This window comes from Sus scrofa, chromosome 15 (genome assembly GCF_000003025.6).
Source record: "Sus scrofa isolate TJ Tabasco breed Duroc chromosome 15, Sscrofa11.1, whole genome shotgun sequence".
In the NCBI taxonomy this organism is placed as follows: domain Eukaryota; kingdom Metazoa; phylum Chordata; class Mammalia; order Artiodactyla; family Suidae; genus Sus; species Sus scrofa.
Genome location: NC_010457.5, coordinates 140,034,743 through 140,053,831, shown reverse-complemented (window position 1 = coordinate 140,053,831; position 19,089 = coordinate 140,034,743). Strand labels below are relative to the sequence as shown.

At 55.8% G+C, this 19,089-nt stretch overlaps 1 protein-coding gene across 8 annotated transcripts in view; it reads right to left on the bottom strand.

Annotated features, from left to right (window-relative positions):
* SEPT2 (septin 2) overlaps positions 1–19,089 on the bottom strand; it is a 34,456-nt gene that overhangs the window by 4,460 nt on the left and 10,907 nt on the right. For 5 of the 8 annotated variants that reach the window (XM_021074597.1, XM_021074596.1, XM_021074595.1 and 2 more), the window contains 8 exon segments: positions 10,033–10,119; positions 8,634–8,757; positions 7,453–7,587; positions 7,169–7,286; positions 5,115–5,216; positions 4,622–4,767; positions 3,458–3,541; positions 1,961–2,018 (listed from right to left, as the gene is read on the bottom strand). In XM_021074597.1, coding sequence (XP_020930256.1) covers positions 1,961–2,018; positions 3,458–3,541; positions 4,622–4,767; positions 5,115–5,216; positions 7,169–7,286; positions 7,453–7,587; positions 8,634–8,757; positions 10,033–10,119 — 854 coding nt within the window. 8 annotated transcript variants of the gene reach the window in all.

The window sequence follows — 19,089 nt, the reverse complement described above, 5'->3', positions numbered from 1 at the left end:
GGCGTTGCCGTGAGCTGTGGTGATGGTCGCAGACGTGGCTCAGATCCCGCGTTGCTGTGGCTCTGACGAAGGCCGGCAGCTACAGCTCCGATGAGACCCCTGGCCTGGGAACCTCCATATGCCGCGGGAGCGGCCCCAGAAAAGGCAAAAAGACAAAAAAAAAAAGATAAATTCAGTTACATAATTCAATCAAAAATAAATTCAAATAAAAATGATCAATTCAAACAAAAAATAAGAACGATCAATAAAGAGAAAAAAGAAGAAAACAACATGAGCTACTTTTCCCCTCAAAACGCAGGACAGACGGCCAGCACAAAGGGACCGAGCGTCTGGGGCGGGCCTGGCCCGGCTTCCTGGTGCGCAGCAGGGCCCCCGCTCAAGTGGTCCTGCTCCCGCTCCCGCTCCGCTCCCGCATCAGGCCTTATCAGCGTGGCTTCCGGGTGTTCAGAAAGGCCTCCAGGCAAGTGTTCTCGGTACCCATCCGCGTTCTCTTCAGGGGACTATGTGGTTACGTTTTTAACATTGAAATATTTGATCCACAGTGACTTCATGGGGCCAAAGAGTGAGTTTTATCTTTGTTCCCAAAAGGCTGGCCCGATTTCTTAGTCTCCCGCCCGTGCCTGCACCCCACAACCCCAGCAGCTTAGCGCCCACCCTGCCCCCAGAGCACATCTGCAGCCCAAGCCCCTCAGGAGCCCTGCTGCCCGAGGCTGCCGCCAGCAGGAGCAAGCCTCTTCCCCTTAGTGTGCCCTTCAGAGCTTCCTGTGTGTCCGCCCTCCCAACAAAAGGGATTATTTTACCAAACTCTCCCCTAAAAGGGAGACCTTGGCAAACACCCAGAAGCCTTCTGGAACCGCGTTACATTTAGAGAGAAGTGTCATCTTTGCCTGGAGCATCCTACCTTAAAAGCCCTGTTTGTTCAAACAAATTTTTTTCGCCTTTTTAGGGCTGCACCCGCAGCGTATGGAGGTTTCCAGGCAAGGGGCCGAATCGGGGCTATAGCCACTGGCCTACGCCACAGCCACGTAGAATCCGAGCCATGTCTGCAAACCACACCACAGCTCACAGCAACGCCAGACCCTCAACCCATTGAGTGAGGCCAGGGATCGAACCTGTGTCCTTCCGGATGCTAGTCAGATTTGTTTGACGGGAATTCCTATTAAATTTTGAAAGTAGTTTTTACTTTTCTTTTTGTTTTTTTACGGCCACATGCCATGGCGTATCGCGTTCCTGGGCCACACCGCAGCCACGGCAATGCCAGATCCTTTAATCCATGGTGCTCGGCTGGGGGGTTTTCAGCAGAGCTTCTTCTAATTTCTTCCCCTACATAAGCCCACACACTTCCTAAGTTTTTGTTACTGCTGGCGAATGGGATTTCCTCTCGTTATATTTCCGTTGTCTATGTACAGGGAAACTACTGATTTTTAAACATTTAAAAAAAAAAACAGTCACGTTACTAAATTCTCTCTCCAACTTTTCCCACTAAATTGTTCTCGGAGATCAAATGAGAGAACATGTGTATATGTATATATATGCATATTGTTAAGCACACATGTATATATAATAAAATAGCTTAGTTATATGTAACATGTTCCTTCTCAAAAAAAACTATAATAAGCTAACTACAAATAATATTTTTGGATATACCCATTTTAGACTCAAAAAACACTTTTCTGGAGTTCCCGTCATGGCTCAGTGGGTAACGAATCCGACTGGGAGCCATGACGTTGCGGGTTCGATCCCCGGCCTTGCTCAGTGGGTTACGGATCCGGCGTTGCCGTGAGCTGTGGTGTAGGTCGCAGACGCGGCTCAGATCCCACGTTGCTATGACTGTGGTGTAGGCTGGCGGCTACAGCTCCGATTCAACCCCTAGCCTGGGAACCTCTATATGCCACGGGTGCAGCCCTAGAAAAAGCAAAAAAGATTAAACAAACAAAAAAAACAACACTTTTCTACGTACCTCAGCTTCCTTTTCCAGCAAGATCTGGTCTTTATTCATGTCCTCATTTTCCACTTTCCTAAGAGTTGAAAGAAACTACCGTCATGACATTGCCGCAAACACAGTTACTGCTGACAACAGACGCCCCAAGTAAAGCCTCACCTCGCGTTTCTGAGAAACACATCTATTGCGGATGACACATCTGTACCGTTTTTCCGATTAACAACATGAGTAAGAAAAGAATGAATGACGGAAACAAGAACACAAAATGGAAAATTCAAGACATTTTGTCTTACTCTGAGCCGGGGGTTAAGCTCTCATCTTCGCCTGCTCAAGACCAGCAGGTATATTGTGTGACGACTCCCTTCGGAGCTAAGCCACGAACTGAGACCGTAACAACCACGGTACTTAAAAGGGACCAGGAGGCGTGCCCGTCGTGGCTCGGGGCAGTGAACCCGATGAGCATCCATGAGGACACAGGTTCTATCCCTGGCCTTGCTCAGTGGGTTAAGGATCTGGCGTTGCCGTGAGCACCGCCGGTCCAGGTTGTATCCCGCGTTGCCGTGGCTGTGGTGCTGGCCGGTGGCTACAGCTCCGATTCAACCCCTGGGCTGGGAACGTCATGTGCCACAGGTGTGGCCCTAAAAAGGAAAAAAAAAAAAAAAGGACCAGGACAAGTGTGTCCAGGCAGAGGAGCCCTCAGGGACCCGCGTGACACAGGCCTCACAGGACTTTCTTGGGGCCACAACCTGGCTGCCGTCCTCAGATGGAAGTGCCTGCTGCCTCTAAATCCTTTCCTCCTGTCCGGCCCCCAAATCGCGGACCTCACACGGCAGACTTGAAAGTAGTCCTCATGTGTGCACACAAACCCGCACCCGTAAAACCGCGGCGATTGTGACAAACGTGAGACGTCCTTGGAGAAAAAGGACGCGCGCCACGCCCTCGCGCTTCTGCTGGGCACAGATGGGGCCACGAGATGCAGAGCTCACACACACCCCGGCAGCGCGGTGACGCGGACGGTGAGGGTCCGCAGCAGCCACTGTCCCCGCTCATCCCGGCTGACAGGGACACCCGGGAGACAGCGTCCAACACAATCTCTCTGTCCAGAGCTGCTCTCTCTGAGCGCCAACAAAGCCGCCCTGGACCGGCCAGAGAGGCGCGGCCGCGGGGCCACGATGGGATCCACATCTTGGGAGCACTGGGGCGCAGGTTCGACCCCAGGCCGGCACAGTGGGTTAAGGATCTGGCGTTGCCACAGCTGCAGCTGAGGTCTGGCTGCCACTTAGAGCTGCTCCTTTCCCAGGAACTCCATATGCTGGGGGGCGGCCAAAAAACGGGGGCAGTGGGGGGGGGGGGAACAGTCCAAAGAAGCCAAAAACCCAAAAAACCACCCATGATGAGATTAAATTGGCAACAGGTCTCGAAACAGCTCCGAGTAGAAAACCAGAACGGGCTGCTTCGCGGTCAAGGCGAGCTGGCCGCGCGGAGGAGGGGCTACCCCGCAACCCGGGCAACAACCTGCCGCCTCTTTTGAGCCTCTCGGACCGGAAGTTTTCGTAGTGAAGGTCCTGGGTCACCTCCTGCAGGTCCTGCATGTGGGTGCTGAAAGAGAAGAGGAGCACAGGGCTGGCCACCTGCATCACCACGCGTGCCCAGGGCACAGGGCACACGGCAGGGGCTGAGTCCCTTTGCCACGGGAGAAGCGGGGTCTCTGGGCCACAACAGACCGTGCACGCCTCCAAGGGCCACGGGCACCCCATCTCTGCATGAGCATGTCCCGCTGCAGAGACTCTAGAAAGTTTTTTAGGGACACTGTCTGAAAAGAACACACTTTTCTGAAAGGACTTAATTCAAACGTCTGTGGGTTCGTAAGCGTAACGCTTCCCACCACAAGGAGCTGATCGGCACCCAGTGACGAGGCGCTTGAGGAGAAACCGCTCAAACGCAGCATCAATTGGACGAGGCAAAAGCAGCTCTTTGACCCCTCGAGTCACCGTGCGAAACGACACTCAAGTACTCCAGGCTCCAGAGTGAGCAAAGCGCCCAGCTTCCAGCTCTGAGACAGGACCAAGGGCCTACTGCCGGAGGGCTGGGCTGCACCGTCACAGCTTCCACACCTGACACAGCAGGAGCAGTGACTCGAACAGAAGGCTTAGTGATTTCAGTTCACCGAACTGCCCGAGGCCGACGGGGCAGACACAGCAACTGCTGGTTCTGCCCCATCTACCTGGAGCAGCATCTGCAAACTTTCTGATGAAAGAGGCGTTAGATTTCAGCCGCACACCTTCCTTCTGCCTCTTCATTCAAGAGCCACGGCAATGCCGTACATTACTAACTGCGACATTTATTTTTGGAGGAAAAAAGTCTGTTTTTGTCATCAGGTCTGTTCTGGTTGCTGAGAGCCAACTGGAGAAGCTCAAGGCTGGCGGGGCCACCTCGTGTGAGAGCCTGAGGCGTCCCACGTGTGGTGGGGCCACCACGGCTCAGGTCTAGTCTGCCTTTCGCATGGACATGATCTGCCAGATTAGGAAGGAGAGCGTGTTCAGCCACAGGCCCCGGCGCAGCCCCCAGCTCGCCGCAGCCCCAGGGCGGAAAGGGCCTTCTGCCACGGTGGCCACAGCCCCCCCTGCGGTCCAAGCGCAGCTCCCGCCAGGCACCGCCCGAGGCCGCGGCCGCCCTCACATGAGCATCGTCCTCAGCTTCAGGAAGTCGTTGTGCTCCGGGTTCTCCACCTCCACGACGCCCCAGGGGTACAGCCGGCCTCGGACCTTCTTGCCCTTGGCTTCGATCAGCTGATTGGATCCAACCACGGAGAAGGGGATGCTGGCCTAGAAGAGGACACACAGGGCACCCAACCCTCGTGTACCCATGGGAACGGTCAGTGCATCGCTGCCAACCGCAAGGCACACCCTGCAGGGCACGTGGCAGCTCTTTTCCACGTGGGACAGGTCACCCGAAAACGGCCTGCACCTGGAGTAAGAATCCTAAGCCCAGGTGACAGCCCTGCCAAAATACATGCAAAACAAAAGGGCTATTTTAACCAAACCTACCCGGACTAGCTCAGAGGTCAAGCTGTCCAGGGTTCGGGCCCTGCCAACTCTTCCCATTTTAAATGCGTCGACCACAGGAAACAGGAGTCACTGCTGACACTGTGCACCGGGCGCAAAGCCCTTACCTTGAGAAGCCTGGTCTGCTCTTTAAAATCTTCATCTTCATCTGACTCTGCATCAGGTAAGTGATAGATTTTAATGCTGTGTTCTTCAATTTCATCCAGAATCTGAAAGAATGACAAAACCAAGAGCCATTTTAGCAACTGCATGCTATTTCAGCCAAGTCTAATGCATCACATTAGAAACACGTCAGAACTATGCACACGTCGACAAGGGATCAGATGACTTTGCACACTGCTCAGGCGGCATCCGTGCCCGCAGCCCAGGGGCCCTCTGTGCACAGAGTAACTGTGACACGCGGCCTTCGAGGCCCAAGCAGGAGACTACAGGAGAGCAGGCCGCAGCCCCAGGAGGCCCTGTAGGTAGAGCAGGGACAAGTGCCAGAGGGAGGAGGCCTGCCGGCCGTGTGGACACGAGGATGCAAGTGTGGGTCTTGGGAATAAGGAGCCACCCCGGACGGCTGGAAGGGAGGACGTCCAGTTGGGTAAGAGGGTATGACCGGGGTTAACAAGCGTCAGCAGTGTACCCTCGCGCTCTGCACTAGCCACCAAGCAGTGGGCTGGCCGGAGCGAAGTAAGCAGCCATCCCCAGTCACTGCAGCCCGGCCCCACTCCCCCGACGCTGGGCGTCCACGGGAGCCCTGCCCACTCTCAGCCAGAGTCTGGGCCTTCACGTGAGCAGAGAGCAAAGCCCTCCTTCAAACCTACTCCCCTGTCTCCTCCTTAGTGTGAGCTTAGGGGCCCTGTGAGGTCCAAGCCCTGGATGAACCCACGGTTGGCCCCCCGCCTGGCGGCAGCCCCTACCTGCAGGCTGACCTCAATCTCTTGGAAGCGCCGAGCAGTGAGCTGGAACCTGCTTGGCCGGCTCCCCGCTCCAGCCTACAACCCACCCCTCGGCCCCGGCAAGACAGGGCTTACACTGGGACGAGGACGGAGCAGAGGAAAACACGCAGGCAGGTACGCGGACTGCAAGGGACAGGGGAGGCGGCGACAAACGGAAGCCCTCACGTAGCTCGGTCTGGCCGAGCAAGAACCCGCCACCACTGGCAGGGACGGGGGAGTGGCCAGAGGTCCGGGACGGGGTTCTTTAGACCAGGGGCACAGAGCTGAAAAGGCCCAAGATTTCGATCCCTTTCCCACTGAAATTCAGCCCTGAGAGCTCTGGACACGATTCGGGACGGGTACAAAGCACTCTAGGCCTGACGGCCCCTTCCCCGCGTGGCTGAAACATAATGCAGCCTCCTAGGAAGAGTTAGGTCCCCTCAAGCACAAGTCGCTAAGGTATTTACTGCCAAGCATAAAGACGCCTAAGCTTTCTGAGGCTCTTCCAAGAGTCTGAACATCTTCTCGAAAACTGACAGGCACTAGAGACAGTCAATGAACAGGCTGGCCGGTACATGCACACCCCCTTCCGAACCTCTGCGAGGGCGGAGGACAGCAAGACAAGCACGAAACGCCGAGGTCGACCAGGTGAGACCGCCCGCAATGCAACAGCCGTCGTTGCCGCCTATCAGAGGCTCCACCCGAGCCGACAAGAGCGGCACGGTTCTAAACCCAAGAGCGCCCGCCAGCGGGCTTCAGGCACCGGGAGAGACCCTGGCACCAGAAAGCGGGCAGACACAGCTGAAACGAGACACCACCTCCCAGCCCCCAGAGGGGAGAGACTTTACAAACACCGGCAGCATATCCGGGGCTGTTCTGGTGGGGAGAAGAGCAGCTCCAGCTGCTAAAAACTCGTTTTGAGGGAAATGCAGCCCCTCTTTCAAAACTCTAAGCGCGCCTCAATTTCCCAAGGCGCCGTCTGACTCGCACAACTGCCGACGGCACAGGCACTGGCGAGGCCCCACGTGCCAGCGCTGCCCTAAGCTCTGCGAACACACAGCGACGAGGGACAGAGGGCATGGGGAGGGCGGGAAGCACGAGCCCGCTGGCTTGTGAGAGCACGGCAGCTACGAGTTCCAACGTCGTCCTCGGCGCCGGGCCCAAACCACCGAGCTCTCCGCCCGGCTCCGCTGCGGCGCCCGCGCCCCGGCTCTGACACACGAGCAACCCGCACTCACCCTTCTCTTCAGGCGCTCCCGCTCCTTCAGGGTGAGAGTGTCGGCTTTTGCGATGACGGGCACAATGTTCACCTTGTTGTGTATGGCCTTCATGAACGCCACATCTAAGGGCTTCAGCCTAAAACAAGCGGAGGAAGGCGTCACATCCTCAGGGAAAGAACTGGGACGCCGCGAGAGACTTTCTCGCAAAACGACGACCGCAGCTCTTGCGCTAAAATCCACCGTCTGGGGGAAGGTGCAAACCCTGGTCTCCGAGTCAGGCCTCCGCGGTAGCGCCTCCGTACCCGTGTCCGAAGGGGGAGATGAAGTAGAAGCAGCAGTGCACCCTGTTATCGACGATGTGCCGCCGGTTCAGCCCACTCTCGTCGTGCAGGTACCGCTCGAACTGCTCATCGATGTAGCAGATGATGGTCTTGAAGCTGCGAGAAGCACAAGCAGCCATCACAGCGGCACGAGGACACGTCGGCACGGTAAGAGAAGTAAACCGAAGCCGAGGTTTGGCAAGACGGAGGATTTTGGAAACTGGGCCGAGAAGCATCTCCTCCAAGGGTTTGGGAGGAAGAGCCCAAAGGGAACCGGTTACAAAGAGGCCGCGCTGACTGAGCCCAGACAGGGCTGGAGCGGAGCGGGGCAGAGGCCCGGCCCAGGTGTGCTGAGACGATACCTGGCGGAGGCAGAACCTCACCACCCCCCCCCCTTCTCGTCTAGTGCTGCAAAGCTGATGCCTTAGGTTCAGGGGACTGGCACCAGGAGACAGGCTACGGTCACAGCGGTCCTCTCTGCAAGGTACACAGGACAGACTGCACTCTCACTCTGCTTCTCGACTTCCTCACTGTGCAGGTGCTGCCAACAGGTGGCTGACGCCAGACACTGGGTCCTGAGTCTCCTCGGAGAGCTCATTCTCTTGAACACGGGAAGGAAGGAGACTGTGCTGCAGTATCTCATCCACTGGCCACAGGCCAGATCAAGGTGCTTTCACTGTGCGCCTGGCTTTGGGGGATCAGCTCTCACTAGGGTGCTCTAAGAAAGCCACTCCTTCCCTGAGAGAGTCTTCACTGGAAAGGTCCTAATTAACATGGTTTAAGGGGTGCCCGTCATGGCTCGGTGGTAATGAACCTGACCAGTATCCATGAGGACACAGGTCTGATCCCTGGCCTTGCTCAGTGGGCTAAGGGTAGGTCGCAGATGCTGCTTGGACCCCAAGCTGCTGTGGCTGTGGTGTAGGCCGGTAGCTGCAGCTCTGATTTGACCCTTAGCCTGGGAGCCTCCACATGCCACGGGTGCAGCCCTAAAAAGACAAAAAAAAAAAAAAAAAAAAAGGAAAAAGACTTAAACTGCCCCATTGTTCTATCACACACAGATATGCAAACCCAGCAATCACGCATGAACACCACACCCTGAAATGCACTGGAACAAGCGGGCGCAGGCACGCAGCCTCTTCACTTGCAGGGCCGAGGGCACATACCAATCCCTGCAGTTGATGGCGTCCCCGTAGCCGGGCGTGTCCACCACTGTCAGGCGCAACTTGACCCCTCGCTCTTCTATCTCAACAGTTGAAGCCTCAATCTGGACAGTTCTTTCAATTTTCTCTAAAAAAAGAAGCAAACCTGAGAGCCTGTCTGGAGGTCCTAGCAGGGATGCAGCTGCTCGTACACCCTTGGCCAAAGAACAGTCCTCCGTTGTCCTCGACCGAGCGTGCGCTCCAGGAAGGACACACGTGGAGCACTGAGGAAGGAGGGGCACACCTGCCTAGCCAGTGGGATCAACCCAGATTAGCCAATGGGGTGACAGACGTCGCAGCCAAGTCATCCTCACGTCCAGAAGCAAAGGCGGTGAGAGGACGCTCCTTAGCGTCGGGCCAGTTTGCAAAGGTGAGAAATTGCCCGTCGTTTACTTTGTCATATTCACCAACTCAGAAGACCGTTCTCTCTCAAGGGCAGTTCTCAGAGGGTGACATGAAGAACGTGTCTAAATGACCCCAGGGTCAGCAAGGGAAACGTCCAGCTAAGACTAACGAGCTACTTGGGCCCTTTACCCAGTATTGGTAAAAACACCAATACTAAAAATTACAGTTTCTGTTCCCGGGAACAAAACCAAACCAAAACAATTAATTCATTTAAAACCTGAATTAGGAGTTCCCGTTGTGGCACAGTGGTTAACGAATCCAACTAGGAACCATGAGGTTTCGGGTTGGATCCCTGCCTTGCTCAGTGGGTTAAGGATCCAGTGTTGCCGTGAGCTGTGGTGTAGGTTGCAGACGAGGCTTGGATTTGCATTGCTGTGGCTCTGGCGTAGGCTGGCGTCTACAGCCCCGATTGGACCCCTAGCCTGGGAACCTCCATATGCCACTGGAGCGGCCAAGAAATGGCGAAAAGACAAAAAACAAAAAAACAAACCCCAACACTGCCAGGGGCTCTAATCCTGCTGCGGTGGCCCGAGTCCTAGGCTGACTGTGTGCATGGGGCGCTCACTCCACACCCTCACGAAGCCCCGTGTCCTGAGCTGGAGGATCGCGCCCCAGAGGCAGAGGGCAGAGGACGCCTACCCCGCCTTCCGCGTGGCAGGCTTCCTCCTGCGCCAGAACCGGACCCTCCCATCAAACACGACATGGGCAGGCCCTAGTCGACTTCAGAGAGCAAGAAAACAAACTCAGAGGATGGGCCCTGGGGAGACGGCCAGCGTCTGCTGCCCCCAGGATCCAGGGACGTCAGGGCGGCCTGCCTTTCCCCACCTACCTGAGGTCTTCCTCGTGTCCAGAGCCAAACGAAACAAACGGATCACACTGAGGGGCGAAAAGCACCCTCTCGGCACGCTTTAGCACCTTCGTGCAGAACTAGGTTAGGGAGGCGAGGGCACCTCTGTACCTGCGGCTCCAGGTATGACTCTCTCCGGGTAGAGGTCGGTCAGGAACAGGCTGTTTATGAGCGTCGACTTCCCCAGGCCCGATTCACCTGGGGTAAAAGCGAAAGGGCTGTTAGGATGTCATCCCTGCGCCACAGCGGGCCTGGCACCGGGCTCAGGACCCCGCGGGCCCTTCCTCCACAGCCACGTGACGAGAGGGGTCTGGTCTCCAGGCTCACTGGTGGGGAACAGGTGCTCCCGGGGCAGCGGGCTCAGCGGCCAGAGCACCGGCCAGAGCAGGGCCTTGACGGAATCTAGATCTGTGAGACTCCAGAATTCACACATCGTGAGATCAGAAACACGATCTTACCTCTCCCCAAATTCATGGGATGGACTTTAGAGGTGGGTCTTTATTTTCTGGTAAGTAAAACGAAAGGTTTTCCGATAGGGGTCTGCTACTCTGTAAACGCGGCCCGTTTTCAGATGGCTGAACATCACCCGTCCAACAGCGCCCGCAGCCCTGCGGCAGCCAGGCTCCCCGCTACGGGCACGGGCCGACGCGAGGCTCCCTTGCGTGTTACCAGGCCGCAGTGTCCCCCTCTGGCCACCCCGTCCCCTTCCTGTTTACTCACACCCCGCATCCCACCGCCGCCCGCTGCGCGCTGCCAGGCCACTTTCCTGCTCACTGGGGTGAGCGTGACACGGCCAAGTCAGGCAAGCACAGTCACTCGAGCGTTTAATGAGTCTAAAATTCCTCTTCAACCACAGTTAGCTATGTATTCTGAATATCTGAAGTTTAACTAGAAAGAAGATGCCAAACACCAAAAAGTAAAACCTACTGGAAGGAAGCGTGAACAGATCCCATCGCCTTACTGAGGGGTACTGCCTATGGCTTATCTTGCATGGAGAAGTGCTTCTGAACCTGGTCTGACTGTGCCCGGGCACCTGCCTCTGACTCTCCCTCTGCCAGGTCCTGCTCAGCACGGGGAAGGAGCACACACCCATTAAAAAAAAATCATTGGAGTTCCCGTCGGGGCGCAGTGGTTAAGAGTCCAACTAGAAACCATGACGTTGCGGGTTCGGTCCCTGCCCTTGCTCAGTGGGTTAACGATCCGGCATTGCCGTGAGCTGTGGTGTAAGTTGCAGACATGGCTCGGATCCCACGTTGCTGTGGCTCTGGTGTAGGCCAGAGGCTACAGCTCCAATTCGACCCCTGGCCTGGGAACTTCCATATGCCGCTGGAGTGGCCCAAGAAACGGCAAAAAAGAAAACCAAAAAAACAAAAAAAAACATTATCTCCAGAAAACTGAGATGAGAACAAAAAAGTTGAATCTGAATCTTGTAGACATACAAAATTAGGGCTACCCTTTAGACTCCAATTTTCATAAATGAAAAGGAACATTAAAAGGACGAAACTAGAATTACATGTTGGACATGTCCACACGAGGGAGAGGAAAAATCAGATGAGACACACTACCTGGGCAGGCTACCCTCTGACCGGGCCGTTGGGCAATGCCCCTTACACGTTCCCGACCCTGCAGGGATCTGCCAGTAGGTACCCAGGCCTCTCCGAGAGCCTGGCCCGGGGCCGGGTGAGGGACGCAGAGAACAGCAGGGCAAGTCCCCGTTCCCACGGCTCTGCAGTCCAGCAGGGGAAGATGACAGAGCCGGTCTGTTACCAACCGAGCGGGGACAGCTGCAAATAAGAAAGCTGAAGAGGGACAGAGGCCAGAAAGCTGAGCACAGGTGTCCGAGTGGAGACGGGTGGTTCTAAGAAAGAGCGTAAGAGATCGCTGCGCTTGGTCGGAGAGCCTTTGGGGAACAGTCACAAACCACTCACACACCACCTCCGCCACGACGGCACTCGGACTGCAGCTCCAAGCACACCCAGCCCTGCTCTCCTTCCACGGAATCTCTAGGGCTGCCAGGAGTTTCTCAAAAAGGCGCCTTTGGTGGGGAAGCAGACAAAACACTCTGCGGTCAGCAATCTTCATTGGGTCACCTTTTAGAGGCAGCAAGAGCAAAGGCTCGGAGGCAGGGAGGCATTCGGAGCTGACACTGTTACAAAGACGTGGCATCAGAGACAAGGAGGGGCGGCGCCCGGAGGACACAGGTGAGACAGAGCACCGCGCTGCACTGCACTGCACGGCCCTGCACGGTACCCACCGGGCAGCGAGGGGGCAGGGCGGGGGCCTCGGCTTTCCGTCCACTCAGCAGCTGCGGGGCAGCCAGCCGGGCCCGCGAGGGCAGGAGGGGGCAGAACCGGACGGCGGTGCAGCTCTGGGGAGAAGGTGCTCACCAGGCCCCGTGCCCGCAACACTCGTGGACATTCTCACAACCCGCGAGCTCAGATCACGCAGCAGAGGCCTGCTTTCCAGCCAGTCTTCACTTTCCAGCTCAGCCGTCAGGTTCCCAGTGTTCGCCCCGTAACCCTCTCGTAAATCTGGTCACAACCCCCACCCCATCAACTTCCTACCAGATGAAATATTTGACAATAAACTTTACCTACTTTTTATTTTTTGGTCTTTTTACGGCTGCACCTGCAACACATGGAGGTTCCCAGGCTCCATGGGTCAAGTCAGAGCTACAGTGCCAGCCTACACCACAGCCACAGCCACACCAGATCCGAGCCTCGTCTGTGACCTACAGCACAGCTCATGGAAACACCAGATGGTTTAACCCACTGAGTGAGGCCAGGGATCGAACCCATGGATACCAGCTGCGTTTGTCACCACTGAGCCATGATGGGAACTCCTGGCAATAAGCTTCACACACACACATACAAACTTCTCTCTCTCCATGCCTGCGGCATGGAAAGTTTCCAGGCCAGGGATCGAACCTGCACCACAGCTGTAATCAGAGCCACAGCAGTGACAACACTGGATCCTTAACCTGCTGGGCCCCCAGGGAGCTCCTAAGTGCACTCATGTAAACTACAGGGCTGGATCGGCTCTGACCCCAGTGTGCCATGCGGTGAGGGGTATCCACACTCCTGGAGGGCTCCTCTGAACAACTCGAGTCGACTCGCCCTCTGCCGCCACTGCAACCTGCTCCTGCCACTCCAGCCCGGTTGAGGACACCCTAGAGCCTCTCCTTGTCCAGCTGCTTTTGCTGGGCACACAGCGTTCACTCCTGAGGCTGGTCAGTGCTGCTGTTCGGGTGAGGAGCACAGCTCGCTGACCTGCCCTCCTGCCACTGGACACACCCGTGCTAGTTCCAGAAAAGCGGCTCAGAGCATTGCACACAGGCTGTGGAGATGCTGGTCCCTCCTTGGTGAAGACCCGGGGCGCTGATGAGCCCTGTGGTGTGTGCCTGGCTGCGAGAGGTCGGGCTGGCTTCCGGAGTGGTCTGATGACCTGAGCCACACCAGGGAGGCGCGCTCCGGCTGTCCCGCTGCGAACACCTTCGCCACCAGCCTCTGACACTTCAGCCACCCCAGCCGGTGCACGGTGCTACCTGGTCACCGTGCAGATGACTGAGGACACGTGCCTACTGGCCATTTGTTTCTCTCCTGTGAAATGTCTGTTCGGATCTGGGACCCTTTGTGAAACTGGCTCATCTAACTTCTTAGTGAGCCGCGAAAGCTTTATATATTCTAGACTAAGTGCTATGCCCCAGGCATCCCCGTACTTTCTCAGCTTATGGCCCATTTTTTTTATTGGTGCTTCTGAAGAAAGTTGGTCTTGACAGAAGCACAACGATTCTCTCGGGGACTCATGTGCATGTCCTCAGCAACCTGCCTGCTCCAAAGTCACACCTTTTTTTGGCCGCCCCGCAGCACACCCACTGGGCCGGCCCGGGGATTGAGCCTGGATCCCGGGGCTCCCAAGACGCCGCCGACCACGCTGCACCACAGTGGGAACTCCTCATGCACATTCTTAAGGCCGTTTTCTTCCAGACTTTTTATAGCTTTCCAATTAGGCCGGCAATCCGCCTCGAATGAACCGTTGCTGTCCAGTGGGCAGCAGGATGAAGCTCCCTCTTCCCACCCCGCCTGCATCGCCTCGGCACCTCATGACCAGGTGACCGTGCGGGGCCTGGGCTGTCACTGAGCGCGGCTGACCGCGATGCCGCCCCTCACACACGGCAGTGCCTTTTCTTGGAACTCAGGTCGCTCTGTCCTGCTCTCGGCCTTCTGCGTTTACACCTGCACATCAGAATCAGAGGGTTCATTTCTATTTCTGCAAAGTCCACTGCAACACCAACTGAGACGGACTTGACCGTGGGTCAGCTGGGGAGAGGCCGCCTTGTGCTCCGACCCACGAGCAGGCCGGGCTTCCTTCAGCCTCTCGGCAGGGGGAAGTTCTCAGTGCGGGTCTCGCACGCATGCTGCTCAATCAGCCCTGAGCAATGCGTACGTTCTATGCTGCTATAACTGACACTGTCTTTGAAAGAGATTTTATTACTCTAATCGCTTTTGACGTAGTAATTGTGATTTCTTAGCCATGTAACATGTATAAAACCGAGACAGTTTTAATTATGCTCCTCACTCTGTGTCACCGAGGGACACGCCCCTCTTTTCTCCACGAGCTGGCGGTTCTCACTGCATGCTCCTGCACAGCAGCCACTTTCCAGGAACACACGGACATCCTGCCCTAGAGGAGAACTGCGTGCTCGGCAGCTGAGCAGCGCAGCTCCGCATGTCGGCCGGGTCCTACGGCCGACCAGCTCCAGTACTGCAGTATGAAACACTGTGCCGCCAGTATCATTAAACATGCCACAACATCACGGATTTTCTACCTGCTTCCTAAGTTGCCTGAAGAGTGTTAAAAACTCCTATTTTTACAGATTTGACTCTCCCACCAGATTCTGCATCAGGTATACTTAGGGCAATGTTGTTTTGAACAGATTCCTTTCTCGTTTTGACATAAATTTTCTTCATTTTACAGCAGCGCCTGCGGCTTCTGGAAGTTCCTGGGCAAGGAGTCGGATCAGAGCTGCAGCTGCTGGCCTACACCGCAGCCTGTGGCAGTATCAGATCCTTAACCCACTGAGCAAGGCCAGGGATCAAACCCGAATCCTCAAGGCGATAACCCTGGGGTCCTCAAGCCACTGCGCCACAACGGGAACTCCGTGACACACCCTCTCCATCTCTGGGGACAGCCAGGCAGGAGACCTGAAGTCGGCTTTGGCGGATGTTAACTTAGCCACCAAGGCTTTGTTATGACTGGGCCTTGCATGATAATTTCCCAGTCTTCTCTCTCCTTTTTGGTCTTTTCAGGGCCATACCTGCGGTATATGGAGGTTCCCAGGCTAGGGGTCAATTTGGAGCTGTAGCTGCCGGCCTGCACCACAGCCATAGCAACTCGGGATCCAAGCCGTGTCTGTGACCTACACCACGGCTCACAGCAACGCCGGATCCTTAACCCACTGAGCGAGGCATCCTCATGGACACCGGTCGGGTTCACCACTGCTGTGTCACACCGGGAACTCCCCCCTTCTACTGATCTGGGCTTCTCGACTGGCAGTGTTTCTGCTGTGGCCTCAGGGCAGCAGTCTGATGACGCCTTTTGCTCTTCCTCCAGGCGGCCGTGTCCACTCACACGACTGCGGCCACCTCGCTGCCTTCTCTACTGTCTCGTCGACCCATTTCTCTTGTCCTTTCCTCTGACTGAACGCTTTTTACCAAGCCCTTATTTCTCCAGGCTGCACGGAAGCTCGCCACGTGCGCCATCAGCTGGGCACCCTCCTCTCAGGAAGGCGCCACCGGGCCACAGACCTGGAGGGCGCGCGCCCGCGGGGCCTCTGCGCGGTCCTCGTTCGCTCTTCCTCCCTGCTACACGGGGGCAAGACATTAAAGAGCGACGCACACCTGAGGCTCACCCGCAGGCCTGCCACTCCAGTGCGCTCCCTCGGCGCCGCAAACTTCGTCGCACCTTTCTCACGGAACAGCTCTGACGCTGCTCATTTTCCTCTGCCTGTTTTTTGAAAATGTCTCTATTTTCTTTTAACCTTCATTTTTAAAGGTTATTTCTGATGCGCACACAGCTCCGGGCTTGTGGTTTTGTACTTTCAGTACTTCAAGGTGTCATTCTATACATGCGGCTTGCTTTACTCCTGAGCAGAACTCGTGGACCTTCTTACCTCGGGTGCTCTGTGTGGAAGCGTGTCTTTCTTCCGGCTCCTTGTGAGCCTTCCTGCTCACCAGTGACCGTGCTTCTTGCACGTGCATCCCCTTGGGGCCCCGCACTCTGGGTGCGCCTACGGCCTTCCTCCTGCACTGTGCTCTCTGCTGCGAGGCCCACCAGACAGTTTCGCACCTCAGAACCTGCACATGTTTTCATCTCTCAAAGTTCCATTCTGTTCTTTCTAGCGTCTCGTTAACTTACCGCATTGCATCCTGGCTTTGCTCTGAGCACAGACCCACACTGAAAGCAGCCTCGCTCCCGGCTGCCAACGCCACCGGCGCGTCCCACCTTCGGAGACGGTTCCACCACCCGATTTCTCTCTCGGTTTCGTGCCACGGGGCCCCTTTCTCTGCACATCTGGGAACTTTTTATTAGACGCCCAGCATTGTGAACACTACCCTGTCAATGTCTGGATTTTGACGTCCTTCTTTAAGGAGGGATGGGTTTTGTCCTGGCGAGTAGTTCATTATCTGTGGATCAGCCTGACCCTTCACGGCTGGCTCACCAGCTTTGTCAGGGAGGGTTCAGAGCAGCCTCTGCAGCTGACCCCCCTCCTATGGGAGCTTGCTCAAAGTCACGGGTGTCCGGCAAGCCGCCTCCGGGTTGACCTCCAACGTGCCCTGGCCCCGGCGTGGCCTCCAGCTCTGCACTCCCAGGCTCCAGGTCAGCTCTGACTCCAGCGACGGTCTTGCGGGCTCCATGGAGGCCAGCCCTACCTACCCAGCCACTGGCAGCTCGGAGTTCAGCCACGGTGCTGAGGGGAACCCCGATGCCGACGGGGGAGTATGTCTCTTCTCTCGAACTCTGCCCTGTGACCTCAGCTTCCTTGAACCGTGACCTCGTTTGCAGCCCAGGCTGCTGTGTCAGGGCCATTTCCTCCTCCCGGGGCAGAGGCTGGAATGGGGTGAATGAGGTGAGTTTCTTTCTCTCGGGGATCAGAGTTCTGCACTGCCTGTTCAATGTCTTAAAAGGCTGCTTCACATATTCTGAGCAGCCTTCGAGCTATGCACAGCAGGAGGACTAGTCTGGTATAGTTATTTCAGGGTTCAGCAAACTCCCGACGCTCCAGCAAATCCAGCCTGCTCCTTTGTAAACCATCAGAGCCTTGGAGTTCCCATCGTGGCGCAGTGGTTAACGAATCCGAGAAGGGACCATGAGGTTGCGGGTTCGATCCTTGGCCTCGCTCAGCGGGTTAAGGATCTGGCGTTGCCGTGAGCTGTGGTGTAGGTCACAGATGCGGCTTGGATCTGGCGTGGCTGTGGCTCTGGCGTAGGCCAGCGGCTACAGCTCTGATTCGACCCCTAGCTTGGGAACCTCCATATGCTGCGGGAGCAGGCCAAGAAATGGCAAAAAGACAAAAAAAAAAACCAAAAACCAAAAACCAATCAGAGCCTCACCTGAACAGAGGTGCCTGTTTACTGACGGGTTGTCTATGGCTGTTTCCCAGACAACAGAGGAGCAGAACACCTGACCACAAACTGTACGGCTCACCAAGCATCAAACATGAGTCTGACCCTCCTCAGGGTCTGCTGCCCGAGTCGCCCGATCACGGCCGGAGCGGAAGCAGCTGTGTGGAGGCTGTGCTGCTTTCTCTTCTCTACCAGGAGCCTGACCAGGCACTGTTACACGGTCACGTAACTGTCCTCCTGAAACAGCACCGTGCACCTTTCTGGACCGAGGGCCCCAATCTCCTGCCTCTCGGGTCTGTGAACTACTTACCCCAGGGACAGTCATTTGTCCCACTCACACATGACCACCCCATCAGGCCGGTGCAGCGGTCGCCCGTCCTGGTGTTTGGGGAGAATTTTGCGAGTGCTGGGAATGAGCCCAAACGTGGTACAATAACCACATGACAGTTCATCAAGGTGAGTTTGTTAGGGACACGCTGAGACACCACCTGCCACACCCACGATAACATACACCTGATGGTACAGAAACTTCAGGTAACCACTCAGTTTCAAAGGACCGTAATTTTAAAAAATGTGGAGTTCCCGTTGTGGCTCAGCAGAAATGAATCCAACTCATGTCCAAGATTCAGGTTTGATCCCAGGCCTCACCCAGTAGGTTGAGGATCCAGCGTTGCTGTGAGCTGTGGTATAGGCTCGCAGCCGTAGCTCCAATTCGACCTCCTAGCCTGGGAACTTCAATATGCTGCGGGTGTGGCCCTAAAAAACAAAACAAAAAATGTGTGCAGTAAGGACTTATCCTTGTTTAAAATACATCTACCACAAAAAGTTAAGAGTTACTTTTACAAGTATTAAAATTAATAACACATTTCCAGTTAAGTATATTAGTTATCTTTAAAGTACAAAATATTGGAGTTCCTGTCGTGGCGCAGTGGTTAACGAATCCGACTAGGAACCATGAGGTTGCGGGTTCGATCCCTGGCCTCACCCAGTGGGTTGGGGATCCAGCGTTGCCATCAGTTGTGGTGTAGGTCGCAGACACGGCTCGGATCCGGGTTGCTGTGGCTCTGGCGTAGGCTGGCGGCTACAGCACCGATTGGAACCCTAGCCTGGGAACCTCCATATGCCGCAGGAGTGGCCCAAGAAATAGCAAAAAGACCAAAAAAAAAAAAAAAAAAAGTACAAAAAAAATTATTCTAAAGTTCCAAGGCCTAAACCAACAATAAACAATTATCTTGGCGTTCCCGTCGTGGCTCAGAGATTAACAAACCCGACTAGAATCCATGAGGACACAGGTTCAATCCCTGGCCTTGCTTAGTGGGCTAAAGGATCAGGCGCTGCCCCACGCTGTGGTGTAGGTCGCCGACACAGCTCAGATCCTGCATGGCTGTGGCTGTGGTGTAGGCTGGCGCTGTAGCTCCAATTAGACCCCTAGCCTGGGAACCTCCATATGCCCCGGGTGCAGCTGAAAAAGACACACACACACAAAACCCATTTATTCTCATAGATTTCTGGGAATTTGGGAGTGTCTAGGGTGGGTACGGCC